At 39.2% G+C, this 21,532-nt stretch overlaps 2 protein-coding genes across 2 annotated transcripts in view; both read left to right on the forward strand.

Annotated features, from left to right (window-relative positions):
* The window catches only part of LOC101833858 (caspase-1), a 24,496-nt gene extending 24,101 nt beyond the window's left edge, over positions 1 to 395 (forward strand). The window contains exon 10 of the mRNA XM_040734747.1: positions 163 to 395. The gene's annotated coding sequence lies outside the window, so the exon portion shown is untranslated. The remainder of the gene's footprint in view (positions 1 to 162) is intronic.
* LOC101828435 (caspase-12-like) overlaps positions 1 to 14,962 on the forward strand; it is a 21,001-nt gene extending 6,039 nt beyond the window's left edge. The window contains 12 exon segments of the mRNA XM_040734722.1: positions 3,071 to 3,092; positions 4,012 to 4,088; positions 4,090 to 4,229; positions 5,374 to 5,436; positions 6,496 to 6,570; positions 8,011 to 8,087; positions 8,260 to 8,275; positions 8,278 to 8,425; positions 9,145 to 9,380; positions 10,285 to 10,434; positions 13,174 to 13,283; positions 13,900 to 14,962. Coding sequence (XP_040590656.1) covers positions 3,071 to 3,092; positions 4,012 to 4,088; positions 4,090 to 4,229; positions 5,374 to 5,436; positions 6,496 to 6,570; positions 8,011 to 8,087; positions 8,260 to 8,275; positions 8,278 to 8,425; positions 9,145 to 9,380; positions 10,285 to 10,434; positions 13,174 to 13,283; positions 13,900 to 13,998 — 1,213 coding nt within the window. The 3' untranslated portion in view covers positions 13,999 to 14,962.
* Positions 14,963 to 21,532: the final 6,570 nt, after the last annotated feature.

Here is a 21,532-nt window from a genome sequence, read left to right on the forward strand (position 1 = left end):
CTATAGTGGCTATTACATTGAACCTATAGATTGCTTTTGGTAGGATGTCCTCTTTCGCTATATTAACCCTATTTTAACATGTTTGATGACACATGATGAGTGATGGGATGGATTCTCTATGGCATGAACATGATCACCATCTGTTCCTTGTCTCCTCTGCAGAAACCACAGGCAACTGAAACTCCTTTCATCATCCTGAAGAGGTGATTTTGACCAAGGATCATGTTGTAAACCTACAATCCCAAAACTAGGGAAGCTGAGGAAAAGATAATTGTGAATTCAAGATCAATCTGAGAATTATATTGAGATTTTATCATAGAAAGAACAAAAATCATTTTACAAAAACATAGCATACATGTATTTAATTGTGTGTTTAAATAAAATAAGGCAAATAATATGTCTCTTGGTTTCTTTAATGGAGAATAATATTTAAATTAAACTAATAATGTTGGAGAGAAACTAATTGTAGTATCTAATGTTGTGGCTCATATGATGTCCATGGTACTGGAAAAGTTAGTTCTCACAGTATGATGAAAACGGTGACTGTGATGGTTGGCTTTAACAGTCAACTTTACAGAATCTAGACTCATGTTGGAGACAAATATCTGACTATATGGGTGCAGCATTTTGTTGATTAGATCATCTGAGATAGGAAGGCCTAGGCTAAAATTGGGGAGCACCACACCCCAAGCCTGAGTCCTAGAAACAATTTGAACATAGGAACTCATTGCTCTTTTCTCAAGCGAAAGCTGCTACATGGCTGTGACTACCTTACATGAACTTACTTTAGTATGACTATGTTTCATGAACTCATTGTGGGGGGATATACTGCATGAAGTCATTGTAGTTCTATCTTGAATGAAGTCACTACAACTGTGGCTATCTCACATGAATTCACTGTGGGTGTGACTATCTTACATGAATTTACTACAATTGTTACTATCTTACATGAACTAACTATGGTTGTCACTATCTTACATGAACTCACTAGAACTGTGACTATTTTACATGAACTCACTAAAACTGTGACTATCTTACATGAACTCCCTGTACTTGTGACTATCTTAGCTGAACTCACTACAACTGTAGCTATCTTACAATTCAGGCTCACGATTGAACCCATCAACATTTTATCATGGGTAGAGGAGAGGTCCTCCCTGAAGGACTGTTGACAGCTGGGGTTCTTTGAAGAGGGGTTGTCAACTTCTCAGTGGTATAACCACTGCTAAACTTCCATTAAATAATCTCCCACCAGTGATCAGGAGAGAAACTAATAAAACACACTGGGATACTCATAGAAAGGGAACATGACAGGAGGGGACTTATTGAGAAAGTCTTCAGCAGGAGAGACATGGGGATAAGAGTGGGGAATAGGGAGTGAAAATAGATGAATAGCTACAATTCATTCTGTATAAAACTAATTTAAAAAATTTTACACTCTTCAAAAAACAAATAGCTTAGGGAATTTGTATCTAAAATACAGAACAGAGGCAAATTGGAAGATCTTATTTTAATTCTAAGCTTCTCTATACTTTGCTATTCATTGAATTTTGGATGTACTAGTTTGACAAACATTTTGAAGTTATAGTCTACCAAACTTGATAGTTTTCGATTTATCAGAATATATGCTATTCATTATGAAGTTTTAAAGAACAAGTTAATTGATTTCTGATACTATTGTATGACACTGTCTTTGTGGTAACTTTTTGATTCTTGATTTGATTGGATTAAGAAAGGCTTGTGGCCAGGTGTTGGTGGTGCACACCTTTACTCCCAGTCCTTAGGGGGCCAGAGACAGGTGGATCTCTGCGAGTTCGAGGTCAGCCTGGTCTACAGAGTGAGTGCCAGGATAGGCTCCAATGCTACACAGAGAAACCCTGTCTCAAAAAATCAAAGAAAAGAGAGAGGGGGAAGAGGGAGAGAGAAAGAGACAGACAGACAGACAGACAGACAGACAGACAGACAGAGACAGAGAGAGAAAGAGGCTTGGGCCATCCTTGAGAGAGTGATGACTGAGAGGGAGTTTCTGGAGAGGACTGACTGTGGAACAGGAGGGAGAGTGGGCCTGAATGTGGCTCCTTTCATTCAGAGCTCCTGAAGTGAGTAAAACAGAGAAAAGGAGAATTCCAACTGTCTTCTCCTTTCTCTTCTTCCTGCTCTGCTAAGAAATGGGCAAGCTCTCCTTTTCCTGGAGTCACCAGGTAATCTGCCTGAGTGTTCACGTGTCCAAGCTGTAAAAGTGTACAAGGTTTTGTGAAGTCAGGATCTGAAACTGCACATAGTTCTTTGAGGGTGATGTGTTAGCCACACCCATCAACTCCTGAGGTCAATAGATCGAGGGACTACAAGAAGGCTGGTGTCAGGAGTCAGCAGCATTAGAATTTTGTTGAGTACTTTACAAAGAACCTGAAAACATTCACAAGGAAGGCAGGTAGCATGTAGCCCATTGCATCATGAAAATAAAGCAGCTGTGTAACATTCTTTTCTATTTTATAAACATTCCCATTATTTAACTTTTACTGCCATCATTTATCTATAAATTCTTGAAAGCTAGAGTGAAAGACTCTCTTTTACAATTTACAACCAAAAACACCTGCTTGTACCTCCAGATAAATAATATACAAAATTGGCAAATAAACATGCTGACTCAGAGAGAAGGTTACTTACTTGGGTTGGAGTTGGTGGTATCAGCATCAAGGTTTGACAGACACCAGCATATCTTTCCTCTGGAGCTGAGAGGTGCCACTGCTGTCAGGTTTCTTACCTGTGCAAAGGCCCACGGAGGCACTGAGAAAAACAGAGGTCACAGTGCATTTTGAAATTGTGCTGAAACACAGACTGGACTCAGAATGTATCTGTATGTGAATATGCATTTTCAGCCAGAAAACTTTGTTATGTCAAGCGGAAGCATTGCATACCAAAGTAATTCCCTGATTCATGTTCTGGACAAGGAGCAAGAAAATTTGCCAGGCTGGAGTTTCCCAGTGAGACAGCACCATTGGAATGTTTCTGCAAAGGAAAGGCAACTGGTTCTGAGAATGCTTTCACTTTCATTGCTTCTTATGCCCAGGAAGCCTGCACAGCCATGGCAGGTGAGTCCTTTCTTTGTTTAATGTTGTATTCAGGGAGTTACATATGGGTTTCCAGGAGAAGAAATAACGGTGTGGAGGGACTTCGTAGGAATGGAGTTGTTTCAGTCTGACAGTGGAGGGGTTTTGGCAGCCCACATTGCAACGGGAGCATGCAAACACTCAGAGGCCCTAATTTAGTATTTTACAGCTGCTGTAAAAAAGAGGAAAATGTAACAGACCCAGACCCATCATTTCAGTATTTTCCTGTGGGTTAAGGCTTGCCTTTTGATTCCTGACTTAAAGCTCTCCCCAGCTCTGTGGGTGTTCTGCTGTGAGGGCAAAAAGCTGTAGGACTGAACAACGACTTGCATGTTCTCCATCATTTTAGTCGCCATCAAAATGCTTGCAGCAGCAAGCAAGCCAACTAGCTTGATTTCTCCATCTCTATACAGTCCTGGCAATATAAACAGAATGAGTGACACTCTAGCTGCTACATGTTCACACCTCACTATCCCGTATATGGAATACAATGCCTTTTGAAGTTATTAAGAAACAGGAGCAAAAGTGGGAGGACCATGGGTGATAGACAGAAATGCCAGGTATCAGATATCTATTACCAAATTGCTTAATGGAGTTTTCTCTCCTAGCAACCTCAGTTTCCTCCTGTATAAACTTGAAGAGTGTTGGACAAGACAGATGCTGTGTGCTTCTTAGACAAAAACAAGTCACTCAGACATCTCAATAAATAAAACAAACAATTATGAAAAACCACATGGGTCTCGTCCTGATGTATTAAGCAGAATTTCCAAGAATTCAATTCAGGGAGTCCTGTTTATTTAGCTATGTAGGTGATTCTTATGTGTCTTAAAATGTGAAAGCTGCAATTGTGGGAACAGATATCTAAATTTCTTTCCATGATTAAATGCTATAATTTTCACAGGCAAGAGGACATTTGAAAGAGATCCAATCTACAAGACCAAGAGTTTTTGATGACTTGGTAGAAAAGAATGTGTTAATGGAGACTGAGAACACGGAAAGGCGTGAGCTTCCTTCTCAACCACACTGAGAGCAAGGTTGAGAATATCTTTGAGAAAACAGAAATGGCAAACAAAATATTTGCAGGCCACATTGTCAGTTCCAAGGAGCAGCTGAGTTTAAGTGAGTAGTTCTGGCCAAAGCGCCATCATCCCACTCTTCTTCTATTGCCCATGAGGCTTTTATCTTCATTTCTCCTCTTTTCGAGGGAAGCCTAACCTACCCACATTCCTCAGGATGTTGCTTGTCTATTTGTTTAACAGATTAACAAACCTCCTTTCCACCCTAACTACTTTTGTACTCCTGCATATTTCATTATTGGTTTAACAGTTGTACCACCAATTACCCCCATCGAATCTACATATCCATTCCCTTATTGCGTTTCCCTCTCCAGAACATGGCGTGCATAAGGCCGGAGCCTTTGGTTGCTTTATTCATGAATACATATTGATCTTGTAAGGGGTGGCATCTGACAGATGGCACGTGCTCAGAAAGCATTAAGTCATGTTGGGTTAGGAGACAACATCTATAGTGATCTAAGTTTCTGGTTACTCACAGAAATTTAGACTTATTCTTAAATAAAGACTTTTGAATGGGGGACTGGAGAAGTCCCCACTCCTCTCTCAGCTATGGCTTAATTCCAAAGAAGAAAGCTTCACCTTAATTTCTACTGGGAAAAATAAGACAAACAAAAAACCATAAATTTGAAGACTAGTGAAATATTTATTTACTTAAAAACAGTAAATATTGTGAGTTTTGTGTATGTAGTTGTCTCCTTCACACTTCAGGTTTTCTATTTTGGCTGGACAATGTCAATCACTGAAGAGCAGTGAGTGTTCATGTGCTCCATTAAATACTTAGCACAAGGTGATAAGTGGTGCTTGTTCTGCACGTCCACAGATCCTAACCCAGCAAGTGATGCAGAAAATGTGTATCTCAAGTTCCTGATGTTTTCTTCTATGTTATTTTTGTTGTACAAAGGCTACCTCTTTATGTAAAAATAATTTCTATTATAGAGAAACCCTGGTTATAGATTTTGGCTAAATCTGTATTTGTATAATAATCGCAGAAGAGAAAAGTTCTTGCTTCATAGAAGAAATGCCTACTCTTTTTCTTTGGAAGAGAGCACATAAGCAAATGTGAACCTTGGGAACAGATGGAACCTCCATGTTTCAGAGAGCAACATCATGATTTACTTAGCAGTGCTGTGACAGGGCCCAGATATTTACTTACATCCCTGCAAAACGTACTGTTCGTATTGTTTCAGAATTTCATTCTGATGATGAGGATGATGAATCTCGGAAAATATCTACATCATCTTCTCAATCAGGTAACTGCTCCCATGCTCCAGAGCACCACATAAACCATTTGATCTCAATATTCATATCCCAGTAAAGAACCAGGGAACTGTGGTCTTACACATTTTCATTCTTAGAAATGACAACAGTAGATAACTGCTTAGGGAGAGACAGTCACTTTGCACTAGGTGCATGGCCAATGGTTGTTCATATCTAGTGGATGGCCATACACCCATGTGCAAAGTGGCACATTATTTATACTCAGGGTTAATAATAACACAATATAAAAAGCAAAACAAGGGCATGACTATGGAGGGGAAAGGAATGGGGAAATGAGCAGTAGTGAAAGAGAGATTAAACCTGAGAATCTCAAGGAAGAAGGACCAAATCCACTACTGTCCAATAAAATCAATCCATATTTTGGGGTATAACTAGGGCTGGTCAGTGACTGTCTCACCCTAAGTCAAGATTTGAGAGAGCACCCCTATTGGTCTCTTGTGATTCCTTTCATAGTAGAGATAAATGGTGAGATAGTAGGCGCTTATATGGGGATATACATCATATGAATGGAGTCACAGGTTTAGTGTAGGTTGAGAAACATCTTTTGCTTCTTAAATCAGACCTAAGAAGGAGGAACTAATTCTTAGTTACAAATAGATTTCTTAAGTTATTCCTTACCTACCTTAACTGCAAATAGAAGTCTTAACTTTGGTCTCACAGGAGTGGTGGATAGGTCTGGCCAAAATGTATTGTATAACCATATGGATCTTTAAAAAAAACACATAAACAAGAAAATGTCTTTGGAACAAAGAGCACTGATATTCCTCCTTTCTCCAGACTCTGAAAATAGAATTAAAGACAGCAAAGATGAAGAACAAACTTTATCGGAGCACACATCCACTTTCTCTCTGATGAGTAAAGGCACCAAACCCTTTGATTCATGGGATCTTGCTTATCACTACAGGGTGGGGTTACAGGTTCCCTGCATTACAGAAGAGACCATTTCACTGAGCCTTGTTTAGAATGTTTGGGTTTTCTACACCTCCACAACTAGAAAGCTCTTCAAATCCTTGTTCTCCACTTCTCTGCAGAAGCCATAAAAGAAAAAGAAGAAGAAATGGAGGAAGATGCTGGAGTGGCCCATGCATCAAATCTAATAATGAAAGGTAATATCAATCCCAAACTGTATACATATGCTATTTGTGATAAAGTGGATTTTAAAAGCCTTTATTGGCTGCAGGGTTAGGATAGCAGTCAAGAAGGTCATGCAGCAAGGCTGTCATTATCACTAACTTATGTCCTCAAGGCTCACATTTTTAAATGCTGCTAGTAATAACTTTACATTTATAAACACTTAAGATTTCAGAAACTATTAGCACAAAGAAGATTGATTAAGTTTGCAAGTTTACTGTGTTTTATAATTTATATAATACACATGATAACATAACATGGTATGAGTCACACATTCCTTGTGTTCATCAAACTGATTAACTCTTGGGGTTTATTGAGGAATTACACTTGTATATAAGGAGTAGTGATAGTCTTGATTGGCTGCTTTATCTTCAGAAGTTCTTGACAAACTAAGGAATAAAAACTTTTATTTTTATGATTGTTTTTATGTTGATGTTTTTATGCTTATGCCTTATATTAAGTGAAATATCAAACTACTGTTGTCGATATTTGGTTTGTATAGCACCAAGAAAAATAGCTCAAGGTCAAGATTCCCTTCCCACTGAGATTATAATTTAGTGAGTAGTGATATACAATAATCATGTAAGAAGGATATGCACTCAGATGTTTAACCAAGCACACCCCCACTGAGAAGATACGCTAGCATATAACTTAAAGCTGTGAAGGGAATCGTGCAAAACTGTTGAGCAAAACAGGAAGCCTGGATAGAAGTCCTGAGACAAGAATGACCTTGCCATGTCACAGGTCCATATGGAAGGCTAAGATCTGACTGTGAAGTAGGAAACTAGGAGTGAAATAAGTAAAGCTGTAGGTTCAGAGTCAGAGGTGAACAGCCTAGCAAATGTATTCAGTGCAAAAGGAGTGTTATGACAGGTGTGTGTGTGCGTGCGTGTGTGCCTGTGTGTGTGTGTGTGTGTGTGTGTGTTGCTTTAATTAGGAGTTGTCATTCCTGAAAAATTCAATCAAATGGTAGACCCAATGCTCATCCCAGTCATCCTCAGAAATTGACACCAATCACTGAAATGTGTTTCAAGCATTTGTGAATATTAACAAATGCTTTGTGTGTAAGCTGTTTGTTTCATCCCAGCTTGCGTACCATAAATCAGCAAAAAAATAAAAATTAAAGTGAGAGATATAATGAATAGATTTCTCTGACTGAGAATATAATTATCCCTTCTTGCTAAGATTTAAAACAGAAGGCCAGCGAAAGGTTTAAAGACAACTTTCAGTCCTCCAAGTCTCACCTTCCACTTGGCCTTTCTTTCCTTTCCTCCCTTTCCATCATATTTCATAGTGACACTTCCTACCCCTTTTACACCTTTGTTTTATTTTGTGTTCTATTTTAATATCTTTGAATATATTCACTTTCCTTTCATACTTTAAACTTCCCTTTTACATCCCTGTGTTAAAATTAGCATTGTTTGTGGAGTCAAACACATTTTTAAAAAAAATCAAGAAGAGAGAGGGGCAAGGAGACAGCACGTTTCTTCAGGTCAGACAAACGACACACATGTTTTCAGTCTCAGATCCTATCATGTCACCAGCGGAACATAACCCCCATCAGCAACAGTCTGTTCACTATAGCTATTTTTGTCAGCTTTGTTAAGATTTTGGAGGCATGAGGAGGGCACGTGATTAAATCACTCTGTGTCTGTTGACTGCAGATATATCCAGTGATGGAGACAGAACACGCTTGGCTCTCATCATCTGTAACAAAAAGTTTGACTACATTTTTGATCGAGATGATGCTGAGGTTGATATTTTGAACATGCAAGAGCTACTTCAAAGCCTTGGATACTCAGTGGTGATAAAGGAAAACCTTACAGATCAGGTAATGGCCCTAGAGAGCAGGCCAACCTTCCCTGAACTATTTTCAGTCCCTCCTTTGGTAACAACAAGAGCAAATATGTCAGAGTACAGGAATTACATCTGCTCCAGGATAGGATTTCCTGGGTTTCTACTGTCTCCAAAGTATAGTGTAAGAGACTATTTGCAGAATACCTGTGCAACGTTATCTCAACAAGATGGGGTCTTTCTTAAGAGTCGGTCTGACTGTTTCTATTACCTGCCATTCTAAGAGAGACAAGAATAAACACACGATACTTTAAAAATATAAGAACAAAATGTCTAATTATTAAGAGTTATATAAGCTTTTGTAGTCTCGGTTTTGTCTAAAGCAACCTGGGTAAATTTGGTTAAGAATGTAAAACTTAATAAAAAAGTGTAATTAAAAAAAAGAATGTGAAACTTGATGATTATTTTTTGGTACCAAGAAATTTCATATTTTTAATTTTTATCAACATATTTTTGTCTGTCCCTTCTTTCAATGAGAGTTTCCCAAAACCTAATTTTAATAGAGTTGGTTTTGATTATATTCCATCTCTCAGAGTCTTTAGAAATCCAAGATTCTCTTGAAATGCATACTATAAACTATGTAAAACAGAAAAATGTAGTTTTCTCTTACAACTCTGCACAAATCACTTAACTCTAGAAGTTATTATTTTCTGTGAATGTCCTCTGCTACTGAGAGTGACTCTAGACTCTTTTCCGGAAATGGAGACAGAATTAATGCAGTTTTCTGGCCGTCTAGAGCACCGGTCCTCTGACAGCACATTCCTGGTTTTCATGTCCCACGACATCCTGGAAGGAATCTGTGGGGTGAAGCACAGGGACAAAGAGCCAGATGTTCTTCATGATGACACCATTTTCACAATTTTCAACAACTCTAACTGCAGGAGCCTGAGAAACGAACCCAAGATACTCATCGTGCAGGCCTGCAGGGGCAGTGAGTTGGAATCGGGCTCCAGGGTGTGGTTCTGAACTTCCTTATGAGTCTGGCATATACATGTCAGGCTCCAGAATATAAAGAGGGGGACATTTTAGTATTAATGGTGCATTCTGTCCAAAAGAAACTACCTTATGTCCTATGTTTTAAAGTAATAACAAGTAGCCTAGAATAATAAGAAACATCTCATTGTCAACATTGTTGTTCTATACATGATGGGTATTGTATTGTCGTGGTCAATGGGAGTTTCTCTAATAGTTTGGTATTTTCTGGTCTGGGGAGATGACTCAGTGAGTAAAAGTGCTCACTGTGCAAGAACAAATCCCAAGAACCTATGTGAAAAGCCAGGCATAACATGTGATCACATATCCCCAGGACCACAGAAGACAGAGACAAGCATAGCATGTGATCATGTAACCCCAGGACCACAGCAGGTAGAGACAGGCATAGCATGTGATCATGTAACCCCAGGACCACAGCAGGTAGAGATAGGCATAGCATGTGATCATGTAATCCCAGGACCACAGGAGGTAGAGACAGGCAGATTACTGATGTTTGTTAGCTACCAGATTAGCTCCAAGTCCACAGTGAAATCCTGCCCAGAGAATAAGATGAAGAGTGAGAGAGCAAAACAACTGATACAATTCTTTTTGGCCTCTGAGTGTGCAGAGGATAACTTGCACCCATGTATGTACATGCACCCCACACACATACAATATGCACTCATAGATCTTGATATTTTCAATAAAATCATCATGCAGTGTACCAAATGAGAACATAACGGCGGCAGATGTACTTTGTCTCTGAGGAGTGTGTGTGTGTGTGTGTGTGTGTGTGTGTGTGTGTGTGTGCGTGCGTGCACAAACATGTGTCACTTTTGTTGAAGGAGTTCATTCTCTCCTAGGACACCATGAAATTGTTTGCATATCCACAAGCAAAGGGATAGCCACTGCTGACACATGTGAGGAGAGTGTGCTGAGCTATAATTGGAAGAGCAGCATGACAAAGGCCCATGTGGAGAAGGACTTCATTGCATTCAAATCTTCTACCTCACGTAAGTGACTCCAAATGTTCCGGATCCATTAGTAGTATTTTTATACAACACGCTTAGCTGAGCTAATATGCTTTCAGTGAACATTCTGTGTCTAATTATTGGGATATTTTCATTAGTGGAGATATTTAAAGTATTTGGATTTTCATAATTATATTTGCTTAGAAATTTTTAATATAAATAGGCTGTTTTGGGGAACCCAAAATTCAGATATTTTAACTATAAAAAGGGAATGATATTTCACTTTGACTTGTTCTTAAAATGTATCCATGGCACATCAATACAAAACATTTTCTGTCATTTCCCAAATCTCAACCAGTAAAAACTGCTAGGTCCACAGCACATACTCTAGTAACCTATTATTTTAATCTAATTTTTGGAAATGAGTAACTCTGAAATGTCTGCCTTCACATTAACATAGTCAACAAATGACCAATGACCTCCTTGGAACAGGGAAAGTATAATAAAGGTAACATACAGCCGAGAAAGAGAAACAGAACAATCCCAGTAGCTAACTGACAGTCAGTGTAGCTGAACACCCTTTTTATATAGTCATCTACAACAGGGTTCATGAAGGATTTAGAGAGTAAGGCATCTTGAGACAGTAAGTTTGCACAAACCATGCTTCCTTGCATTCACACTCTATGATTATAAGATCTAATGTATGTAGGAATCACTTGGAGATATTGATATACAGGTGTCAGCAACCTTTCTAATAAAATATGGTGATGTATCTGCTGCTAATCCGTGGCCATATGTGAGCTGACAGACATTAGCAGATTCTCCTAGTGTGTACCAGAGAATGAAGGCTGCACATACAGTGGCCACCCACAACTAGATAAGGCCTGCTTTTATTTGTTTTATGTATTGCAATTTTAATGAGATTTTATTTAAAAGAAAAATTCTATACTTTTAACTGACAAAAGAAAATAAAAATTAAATGGGATCTAAAACAGAAAAATTGTTTAATGGTGGAAATAAAATACGGTACACAAAATTATTTCATTAAGATTGTTTATTCCAAATCCTGTGTTAGAATTAGGCTAGTAAAAAACACATTTCCACAAGGAAATCACATGTGGACACTGATTTTGAGCTAACTCAAGCTTGTAAGACAGGCATTAACTGGGGCATGGGAGGGGGGAGGCATGGGCACATTGTAACAGAAACAATAGTGCCTTACATTAGATGCTATAGAAAATTATTAGGTTTAAGGACAAAGAGGTTATCCACCTCAAGAGAAAGAGAGGGGGACTTCTACATGGTATAAACACTGTCTATGGAGGCACTGAGATATGCAGAAACTTGGCAGAAAAGACAAGGTTTTCTAAACACAGAATCAAGAGAGACTGGAGCAGTGGTCAGATAAGGGCAGGTCTTAGACTATCTTCCACGGTGACACATTTGGTGAGTTTCCAGCAATGAAATGATGGAGATCTAACTCTGAAATGAATGAAATGCCGTACAGTGAGCGTGGATGCAGCAAGGAAGGTGAGATTGCAATTACAGATCTGTGGCCCAGAGGTGATGATGATAACGTGGGGTGAAGCGAGTCATTGGCCCAGCAATTAGTAATGCAATCAGCATGACCCTTGACCTAGGTGCTTTGATTGTGAAAAGATGGGGAATATGGAGGGGATACAGTGTCCAAGAAGATGATCATGGTGGATTTATTTAAAAGGATATCTTTACTTTTCCTAAACAGTGTACTATCTTGTTTCATACCATGCTATATTCTATTTAGCAGAAACCTATGTGGAAGGATGCACTGCAAATATTTTCTGGTATTTTACAAATTAAATTATTGACAAATGTGACTGTTTTAAAGGGGGGAAGGAATGCTGCAAGAAAGTTTGAGATGGCAATGGCATAGCTTGGGGTGAAATGATTAATAAAGATTTGAACTATTGTATATTTCTCCGAAGAGATCTGCCTGAAAAATTAAATCTGGGCATTTTCAGCTGTCAAAAATATTTTACAATCCTATCGATAAATAAAAGCAACAGGAAAGTGAAAATAGTGTTAGAAAATATCTTGGAGTAAGGATGAAAAACTCTTAGACATGAAGACTAAAGATGGAAAGACTAGTCAGTGTGCTTGATCATCAGGTCTCCAGGAGGAAAACCAGAATAGATTTCAGAGTTATCAGTAAGCCTATGTCAGAGCTGGAAACTTCTAATGTGAATGATGGACCAGGTGAGGACCAATCAATGAATTTCATTTAGTGATTTGGAAATCTTGGGTGACAACAGCAGGTCTGTTTTGTGGTATTGGTAGAAGATCTAGGAGGAAGAAGCAGATAGATGCTGGTTAAGTGGCAGCTGGAAAACTGTCACTCTCTTTTAAGAGCAGAAACTAAGAACAAATGGCAGGGAAATGGGCTTCTTAGGAGATTGTTCAAAGGATAGACGTGCAAAAATTCATAGCAGGAAGCAAGTTGGGTGAAGAGCAGGGATGTAAGGACTGATCAAGATGGGACTTATTCTCCACCTCAAGTTGGTGCTGGAAGGCTTCTCTTTCACAAGACTTGCATGCAGGAGGCTGTAACTTTGGCCTTGCCTATTTAAAAAAAACATGTGGTTTTATGATTCAGGGTCTGTGCAGCTTTGCTCTGTGTCTATTATGGAAGCCTAGTTGGCCTCCTGTCTTCTGTGAGGCACCAAGTTACACTTTGTTCCTAAACTGTGATGCCAGGGGTCCTCTGCTCCTCATCTTTCACCATACCCATGCTTTTATTTGCAGATAATATTTCTTGGAAGGTAAGCAAGAGTGGCTCTCTCTTCATTTCTAAACTCATCAAATGCTTCAAAAAGTAATCTTGGCATTATCATTTGGAGGAAATTTTTCGAGAGGTAGGGGTTTGGTTTTAATCTTTTATGTCCTTAAAAACTGTGAAGAGTCATATGCCAAGGGCCATAAATGGTTTTATTTTGATGCTACTTGGTACTTAAATTTATTTAAATATTTATTTAAATAAACATTTGGATTTATTTAAATAGATTATATTAGAGTTTATTTAAAGAACAATTTTCTAGAATACCACATAAAAGCAGTATTTGTTTTTCCAAAGCCCTTTGATTTGAACACCTTGCTTCATCACTTTTCATAACTTAATATGTCATTCTGTCAGCATGGTATCCAAGAAAAAGCTAAACAGTCCTTCGGATACATGGCTCAGTCACAGCCCTAACATATAGGGTCATTCCTTTCCCCTTTTGCTGTTAAAAGCAGCAAAAGGGGCTGGAGAGATGGCTCAGAGGTTAAGAGCACTGACTGCTCTTCCAGAGGTCCTGAGTTCAATCCCCAGCAACCACATGGTGGCTCACAACCATCTACAATTCAATCTGGTGCTCCCTTCTGGTATGTAGGCAGAACGCTGTATATGTAATAAATAAATCTTTAAAAAAAAAAGCAGCAAAAGATTTTCCCTTCTCAGGAGATTGATAAGGACTTGTTTCATCACTGCAGGTTCAACATTCATTTGAGGTTCCAGGTGAATTCACCCAGATGCCCACCATCGAGAGAGTATCTATGACACGATATTTCTACCTCTTCCCTGGGAATTAACACAGGTGGCACACTTGCAGGTACATGTATATGGGAAGTGAATTTGGAAACCCATTTACAGTCCATAGAAAAAAGTCTGCATATGATGGAAAATGGTGGTGACACACCAGCTTCCTATTAAGGAGCTTTCTTTAATGAAGCTGTGGTAATGCCTTAGTTTTATTTGGTTTCATCCAGCTATGGTATAATTATTGAGTAAGACGTTACTAGTCGTCTGGTAGCCAAGTGGATGGAAATGCACCCAGAATTAATGTTTTCTTTCTGGAACTCAATCAGTGAGGGAAAATATTGGGTTTGATGCATGTAAAGAATTCTGTAATTGGACACCATGTCCATGAATTATCTCTTATGAAGAAGCCTGTTTGATGAGCCTCATACTTTATGTTCATGATGAGGGCAGTGTGATTCACCATGTAGCCTGAGAAGGCTTTGTCAGAACTGTGCTGAGGTAACCAGTGTCTCCTAAGTCACCCCACTCCACCACCACCACCATCCCTGTGGGGGAGATCTTAAATACAGGTCACATTCTTTCTGTCAATATATTTCTAACTTCAAAGACCATTCTAGCTATATCTTAGAACTAGTACAGTGAAGGTCTATTCACGCTCCTCTCTACCATACCAAGTTTTTCTTTTAAGAGACCTGTTTTCCATCAAGAAGTTCAGAACCAAGCTTGATGTCTATTGACTTTCCACAAATGTCAGGACTAAAAATACAATCACAAGTGGACTTGTGAACAAATGAATCTGGAGAGACCATGCGGGTTTTTCATTTTATAAGAGTAAATCATGCTCATTGCAAAACAAATATAATAGATTTTTAAAAATAATAATCACTGCCAAAGTTTTTTGGAAAAGTATATTTATAAAAAACTTCACCTTTATTCAATTTTGCCAGTTATTGTGTTGTTATTACCTTTAATAATAGCAAAGAAATGTTTCTCACAGTTTTTATTATCATAATACCTGTCAAACATGCACAACCCATCATGGGCGTGTGTATATTACTAGTGCAGGATAGTTGCGAATAGATAGAAAATGACTCCTCTAATAGTAATAAACATCTAAGAGTAATGAAAAGTTGTGGAATTCACTGTCACATTATTAATCACTTGGCTTCTCCAACACCAGTTTCCAAGTGTGAAATGTTTATGCTAACACCTTCCTCCACAGGTGGATGTGTGCATGGCAGGCCTCTCCTGTATTGCCTAGCATGTGGACAATTGCTCACTGCATAAGTCATTAACATTGTCTGTACTGGTTTACCTCTCAGGGATGAGCCTCATGCCGTGCTGTGAATGATCCAATTAAAAAGTGGGCTATAGAACTACTAGAGAATTCTCAATAGAGGAGACTAAAATGGCTGAGAGACACTTGAAAAAGTGTGCAATATCCTTAGTCATCAGGTAAATGCAAATCAAAACAACTCTGAGATACCATCTCACTCCTGTCAGAATGGCTAAAATCAAAAACACTGAAGACAATTTATGATGGAGAGGATGTGGAGAGAGGGGAACACTCCTCCACTGCTGGTGGGAGTGCTGACTTGTGCAGCCACTTTGGAAATCAGTATGGAGATTCCTCAGGAAGATGGGTATCAGCAACCCAGCAATTCCACTCTTAGGCATATACCCAAAAGATGCCCCTTCATACAACAAGGGTGTCTGTTCCACTATGTTCATAGCAGCATTATTTGTAATAGCTAGATCCTGGAAGCAACTTAGATGCTCCACAACTGAAAAGTGGATAATGAAAATGTGGTACATTTACACAGTGGAGTACTACTCATTGGAAAAACACAACAGAATCTTGAAATTTGCAGGCAAATGGATGGCAATAGAAGAAACCATCCTGAGTGAGGTAACCCAGTCACAAAAAGACAAACATGGTATGTACTCACTCATATATGGATTTTAGACATGGATCTCGGGGAGTGTCAGCCTACATTCCCAGGGCCAGTGAGTCTGGAAAACAGGGAGGTTCCCAAGAGATATGCATTATACACCAGAGAAGTGGAACGAGGCAAGATCTCCTGAGCAGATTGGGAACATGGGGGGAGAAGACAGGGAACCAGGAAAAAGAGAGGTGTTAAGAGGAGGGTAGAAGAAGACATGGGGGACCAGGAAGGCTGAGTCGGGCTAAGAAGAGGGGAGACCAGGATGAGAGATACCAAAATAGTTGGAGTCATCATAGCTTTAAGGAGAGAGCTGACACTAGTGAGATTCCCAGAGATGTACAAGGATAACACCAACGGAAAACTAAGTAATAGCAGAGAGACTATATTAATAGCCCGTACATGATGATAAGGTTGGTGACTACCTTATGTGACATCCTAGAACCTTCATCCTGTGACTGATGGAAGCAGAGACAGATACTCACAACTAAACACTGAACTGACCCCCTGGAACCCAATAACAGTTGGAGAAGTGATGAGCAAGGCAGTCTAGATCATGCTGGTGAAACCCACAAAGACAGCTGACTGGACAAGGGGGAGCTCTTGAACCCCAGACTGATGAGTAAGAGGCCAACAGGGGACTGATCCAGACTCCATGAGTGTAGTATCAGTGAGGAGGCCTCAGAAATCTCTGGGGCTTTGAGTAGTAGACTAGTGTTCACCATGGCATACAAGTGAACTTTGGGAGCCCATTCCATATGGAGGGATGCTCTCTCAGTCTGGACACATGGGGAAGGCCCTAGGCCCTACCCTGGATGAAAAGACAGACTCTAAAGATCCCCCCAAGGAGGGCCTTACCCTCCCTGGGGAATGATGTGGGGATTGGGCTGGGGGTGGGGGTTGTAGGCATGGGGCTGGTGGAAGGAGAAGGGGGGAACCGTGATAGACATTTGAAGCATGCAAGTTTCTAATTTAAATAAAAAACATACAAAAATGTAAAAAATAATACAAAAGTAAAATCATACTATAGTTTGACTATATATGATGAACTAATATGTAGTATGTATGACATCAACTGCATTTATGTCACTTAGTAAAGAAGTAATGACATATGGATTATAAATTAGAAACCAATTAGATGGCAGATGGTGAATAAACAGAAAGTATTATGGGACAAAATATATTCCCTAATGACAAAAACAACCAATAGATCCACATTATGATGACACCTATTCTTTTAGAAAATATAATTTTTATATTTGAGTATATTTTGTTAACGATAAAACATAATTAAGTCATGGTTGCTGAGAGATGGAGAATAAAGTTTTCTTAAGAGATGAGCCATTTGATAGATTATCCAATCCCAAGTGGTCAACCTTAAACACATATGCATATAAGTAACACTACTAGATGAGTGATCAGAAATCCCAGAGAAAGGGAGGAGAAGAAAAACTGGAAATTTTGTCACCGCTTGGTTGAAAAATGCACCACCTATACTAGCTCACTGACGTCAAACATGTTACAACCCTGGAAAGCATATGATCAACCCAAGAAATGCAAATAGCGCCTAAAGTTCAACCATTATATAGTACAATACCTCTCTCTACACACTGCTGCTCTCCCCCTGACACAACAGCCATGTTTGTTATCTTCCTTTACACCCCTTAATTGTGGTCATCATAACTGAACCACTCTATGTGAAGACTGATATGTCAAAAAGGAAGCAGCGTTTGTCAGTGTGGTAAATTCTAGTACCATTATACTTCTCAATAACATTTCCTTGCCTAACTTAATTCTCTTTGCTTATTTCTCAGTATTTTATTCAATTGAATGGGCTATGGGATTTGGCCGTTTTGGTGTACTGTGAACATATTTCTGTTCCTTGGTGTCTGAGCTACTTTGCCAATTAGTGCTTACACAGATCAGAGGCAACACCCCACACAACTTTTTCACAGTTAGTTCTAGTAGCCTTCAGTATTAAATGGGGACTTGAAAAGAAGGCCAAACATTTTCAGTATGATAATGCCAAGGCTATTATCTTTTAAGTAAAGATAAAGTTAAATTAATAGAAAAAATTTACATTTCTTTATCAGATTCAACTATTTATTCTTTTAATAAAGTGTAGTATACTTGCAAATGTTAAGTTTGCATTTAAGTAATTTGAAAATAAATTCAACTTTAGTCTCTCTGGATGATGAAAAAGCAGCTTCTAACCAAAGAAGTTTTTAACAGAGTTATGCAAGCCTTGGACAAAGGTGAGCTGTCGCTAGTATCGAGTTAATGCAGGAGGTCCTGGATTTCAAGACTCAGAAAAAAAAAAAGAAATGGGGAAACTTGTTGCTGGCAGTAGTTGAGTTCTAGAAGTATTAGCTTCTGAGGATAAAGCAACACTGGATAACTAACTGAAAGATTCAGAACACTCATCCACACCTGGTAGAAGAGAAAAGGAAGATGACCTCTCTCTTCTGTCTGGTTTTTAGCTCTCTGTTTTCAGGACCATTCAATCATAGCCTCTAGACTGACATGACAATTCTAAGAAAACAACATTATAATTTTTAGTTAGTTTGGAACATAAAAATCAGAGTTATCCAAGGCCATATTCCCTAGAGGAGGACCTACTATATCATTTCACCAAATAGGCACAGTATTAAAATTCTTACATTTACACTCGCAAAAAGTGCAATACTCAATTCCCATCAAAGTATGTTTTTGCTGTAACTGGAAATTTGTAGAAGTTAACAGCTGGTCAACATATATAAATTCATAAACTTTGGGGGAATCATCCCTCAATGGAATGGAGCATCTGTAGCACAACCCCCCCCACCTTATTCACCACAGAAGAGGAGGCAGAATGGGTATCAGAGCCAGAGATGATGAAGAACCGGTGAAAACCTTGTGTTTAAAGACATGGGAAGGCCATCACAAACACGAACTTACAGTGGCGTGACTGCATGCACAAGACCACCACATGACTGAGGCAGCCAAAACCCCAGCAGGGGTGAGGCCGACTTACTGACTCCACTACCCCAGCAGGGGTGAGGCCGACTTTCTGACTCCACTACCCCAGCAGGGGTGAGGCCGACTTCCTGACTCCACTACCCCAGCAGGGGTGCTACAAATAATTGATGGCTGCTAGGGGAAGCAATGTCTAAGCTTTCTTCAGGTACCTAACTCCTGATAGGTTGTCAAAGCTCAAGGGATGGCAGCATAGAACCTATTTTATGTTTTGAAAACACACAGTAAATGAGGTGGGGAGGGAAAACTAATGGGAAGAATATTGGAGGAGTTGGGGGGAAAGTGATGAATCTGACCAAAAAGTTTATATGCATGTATGAAACTATCAAACAATATTTTTAAATAAACAAGGGTTCTGAGCTTCTGACCCACTATGAAACAGAGCTGGGATTTTTTAGAACATAGTTTAGTACAGATTTTATGCAGGGAGGTTGAGAGGATGGTAGTACTCAGAAAGAATGGGTGTAGGCTTCTCAAAAAGCTACCCTTCATTTCTTTCAATGTTGTCACACACAGTTTGGGAACTTTTGAAGTTATTACTTTCGAAGAGTTGAGGAAGTTAAATGACACCACAGGTGGTACCTGAGGGACATGGGACAGAATTACAATTGATAAGGCAGAGTCTGGATTTCAGACATTCTGGGTTCAGGAAGTTTAGGTGTCCCCACTGAAGACAAAGTTGAGGGTCTCTTTTTGAGGTTCTCAGAAAATATCATGGAGTGCAGTGAGACCTCTGTAACGTGAGAGACAGTGAGATGTCAAGCCAGCTATAAGATGTTTCTGCATTCTTAAAGGAAATACTTGTATCTTTGATAGCACATGCGTCTAATTATGCTGGAATTCTTGATTTTCAGCTGGCAAGAGGGTTTGTTCAAATTTCCTTCCCTTTCCTGTGCCTCCCAAGTTTCTTCTGCCTTATCCTTTCTTTCTACTTCCTTGTGTTCAGTTAATTTTCTGGAGCCTTCACAGTATTAATGGAAATACTGAATAACACAGGAATATTAATAATGGATACAGCTGAACATCCAAAGGGATGCTGGGCCAGACAATGTTTGGAAGGGTCTAGAACACTGGAACTTCTGCCCTAAGTATGGACTTAGGTTGTAGTACCCTGCCTCAACCCAGCACTTGCAACATGACTGCTGCTCAAAGCCTGGAGTTGAGAGATTGTATTAGGATTTTGTGTGGGATAAGACAGGCATTATCTGTAATGACAGAACCAGCTCTATTTTCTTTACAGAATAAGGGCTGATATTTTCAAACTTATGCTTGTGATTTGTGTTTTCCGCTAGCCGGACACTCATCAACAGAAACATCACCAGAACAGAGTTCCCCAATGAATCAGGAAAGCCCAGGGGTTTAGAAATTCTAAGCCAGGGACCAGGGTTGAAAACCAAATATAAGTGGGGGGTTGATGGGGGGAGTGGAAGGTCAGGTGGGATAGGAAACTGGGATTTTTATGTAAAGTAAGATTATTTTAATTTAAATCAAAATTAATTAAAAAGAAAATAAAGAGGCCAGATTGTGTTGGTGCACACCTTTAATCCAGTCTAGGGAGGCAGAGGCAGGCAGATCTCTGTGAGTTTGAGGCCAGCCTGATCTACAGAGCAAGTTCCAGGACAGGCTCCAAAACAATACATAGAAACCCTGTCTTGAAAAGCAAAAATAAACAAATAAATAAAATTAAAAGAAAAAAGAAAACCAAATATTTGCACAACAGATTCACTTCCTACCTTCATCTGTCAGGAGTCCTGACTCAGAAAACATACCGAAGTGCATGGCATGGGGGGGTCTCTCTAGTATCTCAGTCAACTAGGGAACATTTAAGACTTTAGACTCTTGGCACAGGACACCTTAGCAGCAATAAACACATATGCTACTTACTGACTTTCCTCCCTATTGAAGAGAAAATACAAGGTATGTGCTGAGAATAAGCATCCAGAACATCAAATTCTCCTACCTTTCTTCATTGGGTATCAGGTATTGTCTTCATAGAATAGCAAGAAATGGAGAAGGCTAGCACACTAAGATGACTACATAGTTTAATCCCTTGTTGTACATCCATACTCACACTTATCTCTAATTTATTTACACAACAATAGGCTGGGAGGCCATAAAAGGGCCTTCTGATCTTTCTAATTCACTCTTTACAATATATTCTCTGAACGATGCTCAGCCAGTCAATTCTAAACCCCAGAGCCTCCTCACATGCAGGATTCTGTGCTGGGAATGCTCTCCCCTTCATTGCTCTTGGAGCTAACTCAGTTGTTTCCTTCTTAGTACCAGTCTCATCATAGAACACTCACCTGCCCTGGACAGCCTGCCCATTTTCTAGCAAAAAGACAATAGGATTATTTTTTTCCTTTTCAAAACAAGTCATGATTTAGAATCTTATATTAACCTGCACAATTTGCTGTACACTCTCACCTAACACCACACATTTAATTCAAGACCATGATTCTTTCTGCCTATAGGCACAGTGCCTCTCAAAGCATAGGAAACATAAGGGATATGCAGAAAATGCTTATTTGATGGAAAGAATTATCTCCATTTAAGAGTTATGTTTTGACATATTAACATTTTTATGTATGTATGCATGAATATATTCTGTAAATAACAACATAGA

Source organism: Mesocricetus auratus, unplaced genomic scaffold (assembly GCF_017639785.1).
Source record: "Mesocricetus auratus isolate SY011 unplaced genomic scaffold, BCM_Maur_2.0 Super-Scaffold_100040, whole genome shotgun sequence".
Lineage (NCBI taxonomy): Eukaryota > Metazoa > Chordata > Mammalia > Rodentia > Cricetidae > Mesocricetus > Mesocricetus auratus.